At 56.6% G+C, this 18,763-nt stretch overlaps 2 protein-coding genes across 12 annotated transcripts in view; one reads left to right on the top strand and one right to left on the bottom strand.

Moving 5' to 3' along the window:
- The window catches only part of LOC100485203 (vacuolar fusion protein MON1 homolog B), a 14,225-nt gene extending 10,696 nt beyond the window's left edge, over positions 1-3,529 (top strand). For all 10 annotated transcript variants that reach the window (XM_031891031.1, XM_031891038.1, XM_031891037.1 and 7 more), the window contains 2 exons: positions 721-868; positions 2,325-3,529. In XM_031891031.1, coding sequence (XP_031746891.1) covers positions 721-868; positions 2,325-2,552 — 376 coding nt within the window. In that variant the 3' untranslated portion in view covers positions 2,553-3,529. The remainder of the gene's footprint in view (positions 1-720; positions 869-2,324) is intronic.
- On the bottom strand, positions 596-18,763 carry LOC100498557. Of its 2 annotated transcripts, XM_031891042.1 has the most exons (7): positions 16,748-18,763; positions 7,960-8,173; positions 6,771-6,871; positions 5,523-5,697; positions 3,746-3,838; positions 3,021-3,130; positions 596-2,844 (listed from the first exon to the last, which is right to left on the bottom strand). In XM_031891042.1, the coding sequence occupies exons 2-7, from the start codon at positions 8,132-8,134 to the stop codon at positions 2,761-2,763; spliced, it is 738 nt and encodes a 245-aa protein (XP_031746902.1). In that variant the 5' UTR covers positions 8,135-8,173; positions 16,748-18,763; the 3' UTR covers positions 596-2,760. The 2 variants fall into 2 exon arrangements, with proteins under 2 accessions (XP_031746902.1, XP_031746901.1); XM_031891041.1 differs by having other exon boundaries at positions 596-3,130.

The raw sequence follows: 18,763 nt of genomic DNA, 5'->3' as shown, positions 1-18,763 counted from the left end.
GCTAATGTGATAGTAAGTCTGTGAGGGAGGGGTTACTGTGGGAGTGGCTAATGTGATAGTAAGTCTGTGGGGGAGGGGTTACTGTGGGAGTGGCTAATGTGATAGTAAGTCTGTGAGGGAGGGGTTACTGTGGGAGTGGCTAATGTGATAGTAAGTCTGTGGGGGAGGGGTTATTGTGGGAGTAAGTCTGTGGGGAGGAGTTAGTATGGGAGTGGCTAATGTGATAGTAAGTCTGTGAGGGAGGGGTTACTGTGGGAATGGCTAATGTGATAGTAAGTCTGTGGGGGAGGGGTTACTGTGGGAGTGGCTAATGTGATAGTAAGTCTGTGGGGAGGAGTTAGTATGGGAGTGGCTAATGTGATAGTAAGTCTGTGGGGGAGGGGTTACTGTGGGAGTGGCTAATGTGATAGTAAGTCTGTGGGGAGGAGTTAGTATGGGAGTGGCTAATGTGATAATGGGGGGGTTACTGTGGGATCAGCTATGATAATGGAAATCGTGTCTGGGTGGGAGGAGTTTCCTATGCGGGGCTTGATGTAAATCTGTGTGTTACCCATGATGCAGTGTGCCCGTTAGTTGGTGCCACAGTGGGACGCAGTAGGCAGCAGACAGATACATTTATTGCCCGTTAGTACAACATATTGCCCCTGGCAGTTGGGCCCAGCTGGCCTATGGAGTGCCTGCCAGCAGCCATGCCATGATACTGTCTCTGTGCCGTTGCAGCCCGGAAGCTGACAGTCCGTACGCCAGCGAGGAGGAGAGACAGCGGCTGTTTGATCTGTACCGCTACCTGCACTGCCGGATGCACAACTCGGCCCGCCCCCTGCGCCTCATCTACCATGTGGCTGAGAAGGAGACCCTGCTGGCCTGGGTAATGTCTCATTGGCACCCATACCCCCCTAAATGTGCTTCCTTGGTGGGTGGGGGTCTACAGAGAGAGGGCCGGAACCAGACTGTCTCTAGGAACCGGTACCCAGACTGTCTCTAGGAACCGGCACCCAGACTGTCTCTAGGAACCGGCACCCAGACTGTCTCTAGGAACCGGCACCCAGACTGTCTCTAGGAACCGGCACCCAGACTGTCTCTAGGAACCGCTACCCAGACTGTCTCTAGGAACCGCTACCCAGACTGTCTCTAGGAACCGGTACCCAGACTGTCTCTAGGAACCGGCACCCAGACTGTCTCTAGGGACCGGCACCCAGACTGTCTCTAGGGACCGCTACCCAGACTGTCTCTAGGGACCGCTACCCAGACTGTCTCTAGGGACCGCTACCCAGACTGTCTCTAGGGACCGCTACCCAGACTGTCTCTAGGAACCGCTACCCAGACTGTCTCTAGGAACCGCTACCCAGACTGTCTCTAGGAACCGGTACCCAGACTGTCTCTAGGGACCGGCACCCAGACTGTCTCTAGGGACCGCTACCCAGACTGTCTCTAGGGACCGCTACCCAGACTGTCTCTAGGGACCGCTACCCAGACTGTCTCTAGGGACCGCTACCCAGACTGTCTCTAGGAACCACTACCCAGACTGTCTCTAGGAACCGCTACCCAGACTGTCTCTAGGAACCACTACCCAGACTGTCTCTAGGAACTAGTAACCAGAACCAGTACCCAGACTGTCTCTAGGAACTAGTAACCAGAACCAGTACCCAGACTGTCTCTAGGAACCAGTACCCAGACTGTCTCTAGGAACCAGTACCCAGACTGTCTCTAGGAACCAGTACCCAGACTGTCTCTAGGAACCAGTACCCAGACTGTCTCTAGGAACCAGTAGCCAGACTGTCTCTAGGAACCGGTACCCAGACTGTCTCCAGGAACCAGTAGCCAGACTGTTTCTAGGAAGCGCTACCCAGACTGTCTCTAGGAACCGCTACCCAGACTGTCTCTAGGAACCGGTACCCAGACTGTCTCTAGGCCTCTAGGCACAGATAGAAGCTTAGCTCTCTACCTTGGATCTCACTGTACCCTGATTAGAGTGCTAGCGAGGGTATCCTCATACTCTGATTAGAGTGCTAGCGAGGGTATCCCCGTACCCTGATTAAAGTGCTAGCGAGGGTATCCCCGTATCCTGATTAGAGTGCTAGCGAGGGTATCCCCGTATCCTGATTAGAGTGCTAGCGAGGGTATCCCCATACCCCGATTAGAGTGCTAGCGAGGGTATCCCCATACCCCGATTAGAGTGCTAGCAACGGTATTCCCGTACCCCGATTAGAGTGCTAGCGAGGGTATCCCCATACCCCGATTAGAGTGCTAGCGAGGGTATTCCCGTACCCCGATTAGAGTGCTAGCGAGGGTACTTTGCGCTAATGTTGCCCCCTCTATTCCAGGTGACCAGCAAGTTTGAACTGTACACAGCGTTTAGCTCGTTAGTGACGAAGGTGGGGGCCATTAATGTTATAACGAAGCTTCTGCGCTGGATTAAGAAGGAGGAAGACCGCCTATTTATCCGCTACCCCCCAAAGTACTCGACCACCCCTGTGCCAGGGAAGGGGGCCAAGGGCAGCAGGACAGACAGAAATGACCCCTCTCAGAATGGGTTCTTTACTGGCCTCTAACATGGAGCAACCCAGAGAGAGGGGGGCCGGCAGAACCTACGCTCCGCCCACCCAACACCTGGCTCCACCCCTTTGTCAGATCAGCACCAGTCCAGGATGCCACCCATCAGCCATTATGTGATCTTCCAGCTCCCCGAGTCCTACAGAATGTTCCGGCGTGGCACCGAGACCCAGGAGCGCAGGAGGGGTGGGAGTGGCACGTATTGGGTCAGAGCATCGCAGCAAGGTCTTCCCTCTCCATTTCAGTCATCAGGTCAAAGAGTCGGCCCATGGTGGCTTCACTGACCCGAACCTGCACAACAAGAGTTGCCATTGGCCCGTCAGAACACTGGGAGGAGTTACGCTCACTCCAGATACTGTCAGAACCTCCCCCCCAGTGGCAGCTGCAGGGAGGCTGGGAGTTGTAGTCCAACAGCATCCGCAGGGCAGAGGGTGGGACACTACGGGGTTACAGTGGGTTCCACTTACCATAAATGTCTTTAACACCTTATCCGCTGGGTTCTGGCCTTGTTGCATCCAGAGATCCACAAAGGTGCGGGGAATGTCCAGCTTGGTGGCCAGTAGCCTCCAGTCGTTCCCTGGCGGAACAGAGAAGGTGGTTTGTAGCGGGCAAAGGTAAGGGGCCCCAAACTGTCTGCTCCAATCACAGTCTGCCTTTTCTTATCATGTGCCCTGCTGCCAGCAACTCTCTCCTGCTGTTTGCCAGTTGGCACCCAAGGCTGGCACCCTGGCACTGCATGAGGGGGTACGGGCAGCAGGACTGTTGTGACAGTTTGGGGGGGTCGCACATCCCCCTGGGTATATATATATATATATGGTATTTGTGTGTAAGGATTTCCTGTATATTGGCTGATTACAGATGGGGCTTATTTTTGGAAATGTATCGTGCCCCCCCCTTGGTGCTACCGTGTACAGACTTCAGTGTAAATGAATTACAGGACTCCCCGGCAGAGAAAATAAAGTATACATTGACAGGATAATGGATGTATGTTTGGCAGTGGGAACAGAAGGGTTAATCTTTACTCCGTGTAATAACACAGTGGCCCCCGGGGGCCCCAGCAGCACAAGTCGGCACTTGGCCAGCACAGCCAGCCCTGGTTACTCTCGGCAACAGAGCATCTTGCGACTGGCGCCAGTGACCTGTGGTGCCCCCCCCCCCGCCTGGGTGCTGCTGTGGGCAGGGTGGCACTTACCTGTGGGGTTAGTGACGCTGAGTGCGGTGGTGAATTGCAGCCACTGAGAGATCCTCATCTCTTTGATTAATTGCCCCTCCGGCGTGACAGGCCCTGGGGGGGTAGATAGAGGGAAAGCATCATACCCAGCGCTCCCTAGGGTGTCGGCTGCACTAGGAATGGGCAGAGTGACTAATGGGTTCCTACAGGCTACAGGGCGGCCATATCTGATGGGTTCCGGCTGGTTATGGGGCGGCCATATCTGATGGGTTCCCACTGGCTATGGGGTGGCCATATCTGATGGGTTCCCTACAGGTTCCCGCCGGCTATGGGGCGGCCATATCTGCTGGGTTCCCTACAGGTTCCTGCCGGCTATGGGGCGGCCATATCTGATGGGTTCCCTACAGGTTCCTGCCGGCTATGGGGTGGCCATATCTGATGGGTTCCCTACAGGTTCCTGCCGGCTATGGGGTGGCCATATCTGATGGGTTCCCTACAGGTTCCCGCCGGCTATGGGGCGGCCATATCTGATGGGTTCCCTACAGGTTCCTGCCGGCTATGGGGTGGCCATATCTGATGGGTTCCCTACAGGTTCCCGCCGGCTATGGGGCGGCCATATCTAATGGGTTCCCTACAGATTCCCGCCGGCTATGGGGCGGCCATATCTGATGGGTTCCCTACAGGTTCCTGCCGGCTATGGGGCGGCCATATCTGATGGGTTCCCTACAGGTTCCTGCCGGCTATGGGGCGGCCATATCTAATGGGTTCCCTACAGATTCCTGCCGGCTATGGGGTGGCCATATCTGATGGGTTCCCTACAGGTTCCCGCCGGCTATGGGGCGGCCATATCTAATGGGTTCCCTACAGGTTCCCGCTGGCTATGGGGCGGCCATATCTGATGGGTTCCCTACAGGTTCCCGCCGGCTATGGGGCGGCCATATCTGATGGGTTCCCTACAGGTTCCTGCCGGCTATGGGGTGGCCATATCTGATGGGTTCCCTACAGGTTCCCGCCGGCTATGGGGCGGCCATATCTAATGGGTTCCCTACAGATTCCTGCCGGCTATGGGGTGGCCATATCTGATGGGTTCCCTACAGGTTCCTGCCGGCTATGGGGTGGCCATATCTGATGGGTTCCCTACAGGTTCCCGCCGGCTATGGGGCGGCCATATCTGATGGGTTCCCTACAGGTTCCTGCCGGCTATGGGGCGGCCATATCTGATGGGTTCCCTACAGGTTCCCGCCGGCTATGGGGCGGCCATATCTAATGGGTTCCCTACAGATTCCCGCCGGCTATGGGGCGGCCATATCTGATGGGTTCCCTACAGGTTCCCGCCGGCTATGGGGCGGCCATATCTGATGGGTTCCCTACAGGTTCCTGCCGGCTATGGGGCGGCCATATCTAATGGGTTCCCTACAGATTCCTGACGGCTATGGGGTGGCCATATCTGATGGGTTCCCTACAGGTTCCCGCCGGCTATGGGGCGGCCATATCTAATGGGTTCCCTACAGGTTCCCGCTGGCTATGGGGCGGCCATATCTGATGGGTTCCCTACAGATTCCTGCCGGCTATGGGGCGGCCATATCTGATGGGTTCCTTACAGGTTCCCGCCGGCTATGGGGCGGCCATATCTGATGGGTTCCCTACAGGTTCCTGCCGGCTATGGGGCGGCCATATCTGATGGGTTCCCTACAGGTTCTCACTGGCTAGGGGCGGCCATATCTGATGGGTTTCCTACAACTTCAGCACAGAGGGGGGATGTTCGGGCCAGTTGGGCACAGGTAGGTAGCCAACTCACCCAGCCAGCGGAGCAGGTCCTTCTGTTCGTGCATAGCCTGCACCACGTCTGTTCTGCCCAAACTCTTCAGCTTCTGAGCCAAATGGCGCAGCTCCTTCCGGTCCTCGATTTGGTTCTGGAACATCAGGAGGTATTGACTGACCCTCAGTGTGTTCCCATTGGCTGAGGCACCAAGCTGCAAAATGGCAACACACTCTGCTGGTGATTAACTGGCAATAAGGCTGGTACTTACCCTTGCTCTGGGTTGGTGCTGACAGATTTCATTTAAAGCCATAGGGCTTATTTAGAATTGCCCTGGGCAGAAGTGCCCCCCTTAGTGATGCTTATGCCCAGATAAACAGCTGTGTAGTGCAAAGTGCCCAGCCTGAGGGGGCAGTGCCCAGCCCTGTCCTTACCACTTGCCGTAGGGCAGACAATAAAGATGTTCCCATTGTTGCTGTGCCCTGTGCCCCTCCCAGACCAGTCTAGTTAGGGCACAGCCACAGGTGGCAGAAGGCAGTGGGCAAATTGCACCCATTTTCTTCCCTTTGCATTCTGCCCAGGAGGGCATAAATGAGCACTGGTATCTGGCCCCATATCAGCCCAGTAAGGAGAGGAAAGGGTGGCAGTGAGTGTATAAAGGGGAAGAGAAACTTGCACTCAGGCAAGGGCATGCTGGCATGGTGCCCGTCCTTTACAAAATAACACAGTGTTAAATAAAAACCCGGAAGCAGCAAATGAGCAAAGGTTTGAAAAAAGGGAAACCCCCCCCCAGTTCTTGTAAACAGGAGCGCTGAATCTGGCACGTATCTCCCACCGGCGCGGGTATTAACTGGCATGTGTGGCCCTTGTACAGCTGGCACTGCGCTGATCACATGGCCAATTAACCCTCTCTTGTTAGGGGCCTAATCAGTAGCAGTGCCCTCACTGATGGCACATTTGTGGCACGCTATCTGCATACAAGTGACTTATCCTGCTGGACACGCCCAGTACCCATGCCAATCTGAATGGGTTGGCAAACCGTTCTGTCATCTGTAGTCTACCCATTGCTTGTGGCACCTTTATAGCTACAGGAATCCATACAGGCCTGAAACTGATAGGGTGCCAGCCCTGTGGGTAATCCAGAGGGTGACTAAGCTGATAGGGTGCCAGCCCTGTGGGTAATCCAGAGGGTGACTAAGCTGATAGGGTGCCAGCCCTGTGGGTAATCCAGAGGGTGACTAAGCTGATAGGGTGCCAGCCCTGTGGGTGATCCAGAGGGGGACCTACCTGTCTCCACCTGAGCAGCCCAATCAGAGCTTCCATTTGTGCAGGGGTGAAGTCGGGGAGATCTTGAAATTTGGAGCAAACATCTTCCGACCACAGGGCACCTGCCAAGCACAGAACAACAGAGCTGTGTGTAGGGGTCTCACCTGTACCCCCATACTGTACTGTCTAACACTATGGCACCTCCTACCCATATGTATAAATACAAATATACAGAGAGGGAATGTTCTGGGCACACAATAAGCTGTACCCCCATACTGTACTGTCTAAGGGAAACACTATGGCACCCCCTACCCATATGTATAAATACAAATATACAGAGAAGGAATGTTCTGGGCACACAATAAGCTGTACCCTCATACTGTACTGTCTAAGGGAAACACTATGGCACCCCCTACCCATATGTATAAATACAAATATACAGAGAAGGAATGTTCTGGGCACACAATAAGCTGTACCCCCATACTGTACTGTCTAAGGGAAACACTATGGCACCTCCTACCCATATGTATAAATACAAATATACAGAGAGGGAATGTTCTGGGCACACAATAAGCTGTACCCCCATACTGTACTGTCTAAGGGAAACACTATGGCACCCCTACCCATATGTATAAATACAAATATACAGAGAGGGAATGTTCTGGGCACACAATAAGCTGTACCCCCATACTGTACTGTCTAAGGGAAACACTATGGCACCTCCTACCCATATGTATAAATACAAATATACAGAGAGGGAATGTTCTGGGCACACAATAAGCTGTACCCCCATACTGTACTGTCTAAGGGAAACACTATGGCACCTCCTACCCATATGTATAAATACAAAATATACAGAGAGGGAATGTTCTGGGCACACAATAAGCTGTACCCCCATACTGTACTGTCTAAGGGAAACACTATGGCACCCCTACCCATATGTATAAATACAAATATACAGAGAGGGAATGTTCTGGGCACACAATAAGCTGTACCCCCATACTGTACTGTCTAAGGGAAACACTATGGCACCCCCTACCCATATGTATAAATACAAATATACAGAGAGGGAATGTTCTGGGCACACAATAAGCTGTACCCCCATACTGTACTGTCTAAGGGAAACACTATGGCACCCCCTACCCATATGTATAAATACAAATATACAGAGAGGGAATGTTCTGGGCACACTACAGGAACACGCCTTTACCTGGACCTGAAATCTCCAGTTCTACAATAGATTGGAAAGACCTCAGCGGAGAAATGGGCAGAAGCAATAGAGATGGTTGGAAGATTCCAGGGGGGCTCCTCTCATCGTTCTCCTCGGGCATCTGTACACGGGCATTGGCCAGTCTCTGTGCTCGGGGTACCGAGCCGTTCAGCATCTCACCGGTGCCACTGCCAGGCCCCTTGATCTGGAAGCCCTTAGGGGATGGATGCACAGTTGGTAATTAAACAGGGAGCAGGTAGAATAAAGGCAAATGGAGTCCCAGTTAGAGATTAACCCTTTCCTGTGCCAGGCAGGCACTTACTGGATCAGGGTCCATTTCAGTTCTTACCCAGCAGAATGGAGCACAGGGGCCCCGTGGCATCACTAGAAGCTACTGGGTGCCCTAGCAGGGTAGGAAGGCAAGCTGATGCTCTTTGGTGCAGTGGGGTAGGAGTGGGGTACGGGGTGCCCTAGCAGGGTAGGAAGGCAAGCTGATGCTCTTTAGTGCAGTGGGGTAGGAGTGGGGTACGGGGTGCCCTAGCAGGGTAGGAAGGCAAGCTGATGCTCTTTAGTGCAGTGGGGTAGGAGTGGGGTACGGGGTGCCCTAGCAGGGTAGGAAGGCAAGCTGATGCTCTTTAGTGCAGTGGGGTAGGAGTGGGGTACGGGGTGCCCTAGCAGGGTAGGAAGGCAAGCTGATGCTCTTTGGTGCAGTGGGGTAGGAGTGGGGTACGGGGTTGCCCTAGCAGGGTAGGAAGGCAAGCTGATGCTCTTTGGTGCAGTGGGGTAGGAGTGGGGTACGGGGTGCCCTAGCAGGGTAGGAAGGCAAGCTGATGCTCTTTGGTGCAGTGGGGTAGGAGTGGGGTACGGGGTGCCCTAGCAGGGTAGGAAGGCAAGCTGATGCTCTTTGGTGCAGTGGGGTAGGAGTGGGGTACGGGGTGCCCTAGCAGGGTAGGAAGGCAAGCTGATGCTCTTTGGTGCAGTGGGGTAGGAGTGGGGTACGGGGTGCCCTAGCAGGGTAGGAAGGCAAGCTGATGCTCTTTAGTGCAGTGGGGTAGGAGTGGGGTACGGGGTGCCCTAGCAGGGTAGGAAGGCAAGCTGATGCTCTTTAGTGCAGTGGGGTAGGAGTGGGGTACGGGGTGCCCTAGCAGGGTAGGAAGGCAAGCTGATGCTCTTTGGTGCAGTGGGGTAGGAGTGGGGTACGGGGTGCCCTAGCAGGGTAGGAAGGCAAGCTGATGCTCTTTGGTGGCAGTGGGGTAGGGAGTGGGGTACGGGGTGCCCTAGCAGGGTAGGAAGGCAAGCTGATGCTCTTTGGTGCAGTGGGGTAGGAGTGGGGGTACGGGGTGCCCTAGCAGGGTAGGAAGGCAAGCTGATGCTCTTTGGTGCAGTGGGGTAGGAGTGGGGTACGGGGTGCCCTAGCAGGGTAGGAAGGCAAGCTGATGCTCTTTGGTGCAGTGGGGTAGGAGTGGGGTACGGGGTGCCCTAGCAGGGTAGGAAGGCAAGCTGATGCTCTTTAGTGCAGTGGGGTAGCAGTGGGGTACGGGGTGCCCTAGCAGGGTAGGAAGGCAAGCTGATGCTCTTTGTTGCAGTGGGGTAGGAGTGGGGTACGGGGTGCCCTAGCAGGGTAGGAAGGCAAGCTGATGCTCTTTAGTGCAGTGGGGTAGGAGTGGGGTACGGGGTGCCCTAGCAGGGTAGGAAGGCAAGCTGATGCTCTTTGGTGCAGTGGGGTAGGAGTGGGGTACGGGGTGCCCTAGCAGGGTAGGAAGGCAAGCTGATGCTCTTTAAGTGGCAGTGGGGTAGGAGTGGGGTACGGGGGTGCCCTAGCAGGGTAGGAAGGCAGCTGATGCTCTTTAGTGCAGTGGGGTAGCAGTGGGGGTACGGGGTGCCCTAGCAGGGTAGGAAGGCAAGCTGATGCTCTTTGTTGCAGTGGGGTAGGAGTGGGGTACGGGGTGCCCTAGCAGGGTAGGAAGGCAAGCTGATGCTCTTTAGTGCGTGGGGTAGCAGTGGGGTACGGGGTGCCCTAGCAGGGTAGGAAGGCAAGCTGATGCTCTTTGTTGCAGTGGGGTAGGAGTGGGGTACGGGGTGCCCTAGCAGGGTAGGAAGGCAAGCTGATGCTCTTTAGTGCAGTGGGGTAGGAGTGGGGTACGGGGTGCCCTAAGCAGGGTAGGAAGGCAAGCTGATGCTCTTTGTTGCAGTGGGGTAGGAGTGGGGTACGGGGTGCCCTAGCAGGGTATGGAAGGCAAGCTGATGCTCTTTAGTGCAGTGGGGTAGGAGTGGGGTACGGGGTGCCCTAGCAGGGTAGGAAGGCAAGCTGATGCTCTTTAGTGCAGTGGGGTAGGAGTGGGGTATGGGGTGCCCTAGCAGGGTAGGAAGGCAAGCTGATGCTCTTTAGTGCAGTGGGGTAGGAGTGGGGTACGGGGGTGCCCTAGCAGGGGTAGGAAGGCAAGCTGATGCTCTTTGTTGCAGTGGGGTAGGAGTGGGGTACGGGGTGCCCTAGCAGGGTAGGAAGGCAAGCTGATGCTCTTGTTGCAGTGGGGTAGGAGTGGGGTACGCGGTGCCCTAGCAGGGTAGGAAGGCAAGCTGATGCTCTTTTGTTGCAGTGGGGTAGGAGTGGGGTACGGGGTGCCCTAGCAGGGTAGGAAGGCAAGCTGATGCTCTTTGGTGCAGTGGGGTAGCAGTGGGGTACGGGGTGCCCTAGCAGGGTAGGAAGGCAAGCTGATGCTCTTTAGTGCAGTGGGGTAGCAGTGGGGGTACGGGGTGCCCTAGCAGGGTAGGAAGGCAAGCTGATGCTCTTTAGTGCAGTGGGGTAGGAGTGGGGTACGGGGTGCCCTAGCAGGGTAGGAAGGCAAGCTGATGCTCTTTGGTGCAGTGGGGTAGGAGTGGGGTACGGGGTGCCCTAAGCAGGGTAGGAAGGCAAGCCTGATGCTCTTTAGTGCAGTGGGGTAGGAGTGGGGTATGGGGTGCCCTAGCAGGGTAGGAAGGCAAGCTGATGCTCTTTGTTGCAGTGGGGTAGGAGTGGGGTACGGGGTGCCCTAGCAGGGTAGGAAGGCAAGCTGATGCTCTTTGCAGCAGTGGGGTAGGAGTGGGGTACGGGGTGCCCTAGCAGGATAGGAAGGCAAGCTGATGCTCTTTGGTGCAGTGGGGGTAGGAGTGGGGTACGGGGTGCCCTAGCAGGGTAGGAAGTCAAGCTGATGCTCTTTGGTGCAGTGGGGTAGGAGTGGGGTACGGGGTGCCCTAGCAGGGTAGGGAAGGCAAGCTGATGCTCCTTAGTGCAGTGGGGTAGGAGTGGGGTACGGGGTGCCCTAGCAGGGTGGAAGGCAAGCTGATGCTCTTTGTTGCAGTGGGGTAGGAGTGGGGTACGGGGTGCCCTAGCAGGGTAGGAAGGCAAGCTGATGCTCTTTGTTGGCAGTGGGGTAGGAGTGGGGTACAGGGTGCCCTAGCAGGGTAGGAAGGCAAGCTGATGCTCTTTGTTGCAGTGGGGTAGGAGTGGGGTACGGGGTGCCCTAGCAGGGTAGGAAGGCAAGCTGATGCTCTTAGTGCAGTGGGGTAGGAGTGGGGTACGGGGTGCCCTAGCAGGGTAGGAAGGCAAAGCTGATGCTCTTTGGTGCAGTGGGGTAGGGAGTGGGGTACGGGGTGCCCTAGCAGGGTAGGAAGGCAAGCTGATGCTCTTTGGTGCAGTGGGGTAGCAGTGGGGTACGGGGTGCCCTAGCAGGGTAGGAAGGCAAGCTGATGCTCTTGGTGCAGTGGGGTAGGAGTGGGGTACGGGGTGCCCTAGCAGGGTAGGAAGGCAAGCTGATGCTCTTTGGTGGCAGTGGGGTAGGAGTGGGGTACGGGGTGCCCTAGCAGGGTAGGAAGGCAAGCTGATGCTCTTTGGTGCAGTGGGGTAGCAGTGGGGTACGGGGTGCCCTAGCAGGGTAGGAAGGCAAGCTTCTTTAGTGGCAAGTGGGGGTAGGAGTGGGGTAACGGGGTGCCCTAGCAGGGTAGGAAGGCAAGCTGATGCTCTTTGTTGCAGTGGGGTAGCAGTGGGGTAACGGGGTGCCCTAGCAGGGTAGGAAGGCAAGCTGATGCTCTTTAGTGCAGTGGGGTAGGAGTGGGGTACGGGGTGCCCTAGCAGGGTAGGAAGGCAAGCTGATGCTCTTTGTTGCAGTGGGGTAGGAGGGGGTACGGGGTGCCCTAGCAGGGTAGGAAGGCAAGCTGATGCTCTTTAGTGCAGTGGGGTAGGAGTGGGGTAACGGGGTGCCCCTAGCAGGGTAGGAAGGCAAGCTGATGCTCTTTGGTGCAGTGGGGTAGGAGTGGGGTACGGGGTGCCCTAGCAGGGTAGGAAGGCAGCTGATGCCTCTTTGGTGCAGTGGGGTAGGAGTGGGGTACGGGGTGCCCTAGCAGGGTAGGAAGGCAAGCTGATGCTCTTTGGTGCAGTGGGGTAGGAGTGGGGTACAGGGTGCCCTAGCAGGGTAGGAAGGCAAGCTGATGCTCTTTAGTGCGTGGGTAGGAGTGGGTCGGGTGCCCTAGCGGGTAGGAAGCAACTGATGCCCTTTGTGCAGTGGGGTAGAGTGGGTACGGGGTGCCTAGCAGGGTAGGAAGGCAAGCTGATGCTCTTTGTGCAGTGGGGTAGGAGTGGGGTACGGGGTGCCCTAGCAGGGTAGGAAGGCAAGCTGATGCTCTTTGGTGCAGTGGGGTAGGAGTGGGGTACGGGGTGCCCTAGCAGGGTAGGAAGGCAAGCTGATGCTCTTTAGGTGCAGTGGGGTAGGAGTGGGGTACGGGGTGCCCTAGCAGGGTAGGAAGGCAAGCTGATGCTCTTTGGTGCAGTGGGTAGGAGTGGGGTACGGGGTGCCCTAGCAGGGTAGGAAGGCAAGCTGATGCTCTTTAGTGCAGTGGGGTAGCAGTGGGGGTACGGGGTGCCCTAGCAGGGTAGGAAGGCAAGCTGATGCTCTTTGTTGCAGTGGGGTAGGAGTGGGGTACGGGGTGCCCTAGCAGGGTAGGAGGCAAGCTGATGCTCTTTAGTGCAGTGGGGTAGGAGTGGGGTACGGGGTGCCCTAGCAGGGTAGGAAGGCAAGCTGATGCTCTTTGGTGCAGTGGGGTAGGAGTGGGGTACGGGGTGCCCTAGCAGGGTAGGAAGGCAAGCTGATGCTCTTTAAGTGCAGTGGGGTAGGAGTGGGGTACGGGGTGCCCTAGCAGGGTAGGAAGGCAGCTGATGCCTTTAGTGCAGTGGGGTAGCAGTGGGGTACGGGGTGCCCTAGCAGGGTAGTGCTCTTTGTTGCAGTGGGGTAGGAGTGGGGTACGGGGTGCCCTAGCAGGGTAGGAAGGCAAGCTGATGCTCTTTAGTGCAGTGGGGTAGCAGTGGGGTACGGGGTGCCCTAGCAGGGTAGGAAGGCAAGCTGATGCTCTTTGTTGCAGTGGGGTAGGAGTGGGGTACGGGGTGCCCTAGCAGGGTAGGAAGGCAAGCTGATGCTCTTTAGTGCAGTGGGGTAGGAGTGGGGTACGGGGTGCCCTAGCAGGGTAGGAAGGCAAGCTGATGCTCTTTGTTGCAGTGGGGTAGGAGTGGGGTACGGGGTGCCCTAGCAGGGTAGGAAGGCAAGCTGATGCTCTTTAGTGCAGTGGGGTAGGAGTGGGGTACGGGGTGCCCTAGCAGGGTAGGAAGGCAAGCTGATGCTCTTTAGTGCAGTGGGGAGGAGTGGGGTATGGGGTGCCCTAGCAGGGTAGGAAGGCAAGCTGATGCTCTTTAGTGCAGTGGGGTAGGAGTGGGGTACGGGGTGCCCTAGCAGGGTAGGAAGGCAAGCTGATGCTCTTTGTTGCAGTGGGGTAGGAGTGGGGTACGGGGTGCCCTAGCAGGGTAGGAAGGCAAGCTGATGCTCTTTGTTGCAGTGGGGTAGGAGTGGGGTACGCGGTGCCCTAGCAGGGTAGGAAGGCAAGCTGATGCTCTTTTGTTGCAGTGGGGTAGGAGTGGGGTACGGGGTGCCCTAGCAGGGTAGGAAGGCAAGCTGATGCTCTTTGGTGCAGTGGGGTAGCAGTGGGGTACGGGGTGCCCTAGCAGGGTAGGAAGGCAAGCTGATGCTCTTTAGTGCAGTGGGGTAGCAGTGGGGTACGGGGTGCCCTAGCAGGGTAGGAAGGCAAGCTGATGCTCTTTAGTGCAGTGGGGTAGGAGTGGGGTACGGGGTGCCCTAGCAGGGTAGGAAGGCAAGCTGATGCTCTTTGGTGCAGTGGGGTAGGAGTGGGGTACGGGGTGCCCTAGCAGGGTAGGAAGGCAAGCTGATGCTCTTTAGTGCAGTGGGGTAGGAGTGGGGTATGGGGTGCCCTAGCAGGGTAGGAAGGCAAGCTGATGCTCTTTGTTGCAGTGGGGTAGGAGTGGGGTACGGGGTGCCCTAGCAGGGTAGGAAGGCAAGCTGATGCTCTTTGCAGCAGTGGGGTAGGAGTGGGGTACGGGGTGCCCTAGCAGGATAGGAAGGCAAGCTGATGCTCTTTGGTGCAGTGGGGTAGGAGTGGGGTACGGGGTGCCCTAGCAGGGTAGGAAGTCAAGCTGATGCTCTTTGGTGCAGTGGGGTAGGAGTGGGGTACGGGGTGCCCTAGCAGGGTAGGAAGGCAAGCTGATGCTCCTTAGTGCAGTGGGGTAGGAGTGGGGTACGGGGTGCCCTAGCAGGGTAGGAAGGCAAGCTGATGCTCTTTGTTGCAGTGGGGTAGGAGTGGGGTACGGGGTGCCCTAGCAGGGTAGGAAGGCAAGCTGATGCTCTTTGTTGCAGTGGGGTAGGAGTGGGGTACAGGGTGCCCTAGCAGGGTAGGAAGGCAAGCTGATGCTCTTTGTTGCAGTGGGGTAGGAGTGGGGTACGGGGTGCCCTAGCAGGGTAGGAAGGCAAGCTGATGCTCTTTAGTGCAGTGGGGTAGGAGTGGGGTACGGGGTGCCCTAGCAGGGTAGGAAGGCAAGCTGATGCTCTTTGGTGCAGTGGGGTAGGAGTGGGGTACGGGGTGCCCTAGCAGGGTAGGAAGGCAAGCTGATGCTCTTTGGTGCAGTGGGGTAGCAGTGGGGTACGGGGTGCCCTAGCAGGGTAGGAAGGCAAGCTGATGCTCTTTGGTGCAGTGGGGTAGGAGTGGGGTACGGGTGCCCTAGCAGGGTAGGAAGGCAAGCTGATGCTCTTTGGTGCAGTGGGGTAGGAGTGGGGTACGGGGTGCCCTAGCAGGGTAGGAAGGCAAGCTGATGCTCTTTGGTGCAGTGGGGTAGCAGTGGGGTACGGGGTGCCCTAGCAGGGTAGGAAGGCAAGCTTCTTTAGTGCAGTGGGGTAGGAGTGGGGTACGGGGTGCCCTAGCAGGGTAGGAAGGCAAGCTGATGCTCTTTGTTGCAGTGGGGTAGCAGTGGGGTACGGGTGCCCTAGCAGGGTAGGAAGGCAAGCTGATGCTCTTTAGTGCAGTGGGGTAGGAGTGGGGTACGGGGTGCCCTAGCAGGGTAGGAAGGCAAGCTGATGCTCTTTGTTGCAGTGGGGTAGGAGTGGGGTACGGGGTGCCCTAGCAGGGTAGGAAGGCAAGCTGATGCTCTTTAGTGCAGTGGGGTAGGAGTGGGTACGGGGTGCCCTAGCAGGTAGGAAGGCAAGCTGATGCTCTTTGGTGCAGTGGGGTAGGAGTGGGGTACGGGGTGCCCTAGCAGGGTAGGAAGGCAAGCTGATGCTCTTTGGTGCAGTGGGGTAGGAGTGGGGTACGGGGTGCCCTAGCAGGGTAGGAAGGCAAGCTGATGCTCTTTGGTGCAGTGGGGTAGGAGTGGGGTACAGGGTGCCCTAGCAGGGTAGGAAGGCAAGCTGATGCTCTTTAGTGCAGTGGGGTAGGAGTGGGGTACGGGGTGCCCTAGCAGGGTAGGAAGGCAAGCTGATGCTCTTTGGTGCAGTGGGGTAGTAGTGGGGTACGGGGTGCCCTAGCAGGGTAGGAAGGCAAGCTGATGCTCTTTGGTGCAGTGGGGTAGGAGTGGGGTACGGGGTGCCCTAGCAGGGTAGGAGGCAAGCTGATGCTCTTTGGTGCAGTGGGGTAGCAGTGGGTACGGGGTGCCCTAGCAGGGTAGGAAGGCAAGCTTCTTTAGTGCAGGTGGGGTAGGAGTGGGGTACGGGGTGCCCTAGGCAGGGTAGGAAGGCAAGCTGATGCTCTTTGGTGCAGTGGGGTAGGAGTGGGTGTACGGGGTGCCCTAGCAGGGTAGGAAGGCAAGCTGATGCTCTTTGGTGCAGTGGGGTAGGAGTGGGGTACGGGGTGCCCTAGCAGGTAGGAGGCAAGCTGATGCTCTTTGGTGCAGTGGGGTAGGAGTGGGGTACCTGGTGCCCTAGCAAGGGTAAGGAAGGCAAGCTTCTGATTGCTCTTAGTGCATGGGGTAGGAGTGGGGTACGGGGTGCCCACAGGGTAGGAAGGCAAGCTGATGCTCTTTGGTCAGTGGAGGTAGAGTGGGGTACGGGTGCCCTAGCAGTGGAAGCAAGCTATGCGGTCAGGGGTATGGGGTTCGGGGTGCCCTAGCAGGGTAGGAAGGCAAGCTGATGCTCTTTGGTGCAGTGGGGTAGGAGTGGGGTATGGGGTGCCCTAGCAGGGTAGGAAGGCAAGCTTCTTTGGTGCAGATCTGCCTGACTGCTACTGACCCAGAGTGAATAACCTCCCCCCCCCCCAGCTGAAGCCTCTCCAATTTGCCTCAGAGGAGGGACATTCCTCCCTGACCCCCAGTAGCTGTCGGGGCCCTTAGGATTCCTGCACTTGCACCAAGCCCCCGTGAGACCCTTCAAATGGTATTGTGACCCCGAGAGTTGTTGTAGTGACTGCCCAAAGAGAAGCACCTTACCTGGGAGACAGGAGGAGCGCTGGGTCAGACACTGCTTGCAGTCTAGTTCTACTCTGTGCCTTTCTCCAAGGTGCCACTTGTGCCCGGGCACAGAGAGGGCAGTGCCAAGGGAAGGCTCCCCGCAGCCCGGTGGCTTGGTGCAGACACAAGAAGCCCACAAAGCAATGGCAGCTGTCTCTCCGGCCGCACTCTCTCTTCTCTCTGATGTACAGGGACTGAAAGTGAAAGGAACTGGAGACAGAGAAGTGAGCGTATCAGCCAATCACATGTTCCTGTAAAGCAACACGTTTCCAGCCAAGTGTAACGGAAACTTGGGGTTCCTGGAAACTGAAGTGGGTGGATCCCCAATAGTAACAGTGCAAGGGATATGGGGTAACACTGGCACAGATACATATTCACACTCCATTCTGCTGCTCAGCTTCTTACTTGTGGGCTGAATCCTGCCTACTCTAAGCTGTCATTTAGGGTTATCACTGGGGTTACTAGTTAACTGGTTCCTGGCAATAGGAGCACTGCCATGTTAGGCAGCATCCCCAGAGACCAGTGGAACCACTGAGGGCTATACCCTGCCGTCCCCTACCCATACTAACTGAGGGCACTGAGGGCTATACCCTGCCATCCCCTAACCATACTAACTGAGGGCACTGAGGGCTAAACTCTGCCATCCCCTACCCATACTAACTGAGGGCACTGAGGGCTATACCCTGCCATCCCCTAACCATACTAACTGAGGGCACTGAGGGCTAAACCCTGCCGTCCCCTACCCATACTAACTGAGGGCACTGAGGACTATACCCTGCCATCCCCTAACCATACTAACTGATGGCACTGAGGGCTATACCCTGCCATCCCCTAACCATACTAACTGAGGGCACTGAGGGCTAAACCCTGCCGTCCCCTACCCATACTAACTGAGGGCACTGAGGGCTATACCCTGCCATCCCCTAACCATACTAACTGAGGGCACTGAGGGCTATACCCTGCCATCCCCTAACCATACTAACTGAGGGCACTGAGGGCTATACCCTGCCATCCCCTAACCATACTAACTGAGGGCACTGAGGGCTATACCCTGCCATCCCCTAACCATACTAACTGAGGGCACTGAGGGCTATACCCTGCCATCCCCTAACCATACTAACTGATGGCACTGAGGGCTATACCCTGCCATCCCCTAACCATACTAACTGAGGGCACTGAGGGCTATACCCTGCCATCCCCTAACCATACTAACTGATGGCACTGAGGGCTATACCCTGCCATCCCCTAACCATACTAACTGAGGGCACTGAGGGCTATACCCTGCCATCCCCTAACCATACTAACTGAGGGCACTGAGGGCTAAACCCTGCCGTCCCCTACCCATACTAACTGAGGGCACTGAGGGCTAAACCCTGCCGTCCCCTACCCATACTAACTGAGGGCACTGAGGGCTATACCCTGCCATCCCCTAACCATACTAACTGAGGCACTGAGGGCTATACCCTGCCATCCCCTACCCATACTAACTGAGGGCACTGATTTTACCCTGATTTATCTCAGATGGGTCCCTTTAAGATTGCCCTTGGCATCTCCGCCCCCGCCTTAACACATCCTGAATTGGCACAGTTCTACGACAGAGCAATTAAAATATCCAGGTAGTTGCTCAGTTGTATTGACTGTCTGGCTGGCAGTACTTACTCATTGGTGCCATTAAATTCTGGTGTTGCCACATTCCTGCCTGACTGTGTGTCATTCCAGGTCAGTCTGTCCCTTGCTTCTAATTAGAGAGTCATTTACAGGCTCAGAGCTATTCTCTGTTTTTGCCCTGGGAGGGAGGGGGAACCTAGTCCCAATTACAGGGGTTTCCCCGTGGGTTTCAGGCAGTCCCACTTTGCCCATTCAGTTGGAACCCTTATACTGCGATGGGGTTGTGGGGCAACTAGGAATCTTGCTCCGTGACACCATTATTCCCACTGTTCCCCTATAGTGGGGATATCAGTTTCCAGCTGCAGCGTGGGTGTCTACCTTCTGCCT

Source organism: Xenopus tropicalis, chromosome 8 (assembly GCF_000004195.4).
Source record: "Xenopus tropicalis strain Nigerian chromosome 8, UCB_Xtro_10.0, whole genome shotgun sequence".
NCBI classification, from domain to species: domain Eukaryota; kingdom Metazoa; phylum Chordata; class Amphibia; order Anura; family Pipidae; genus Xenopus; species Xenopus tropicalis.
Note: the sequence above shows the minus strand (reverse complement) of the source record. Positions and strands in the feature narration are given on the sequence as shown.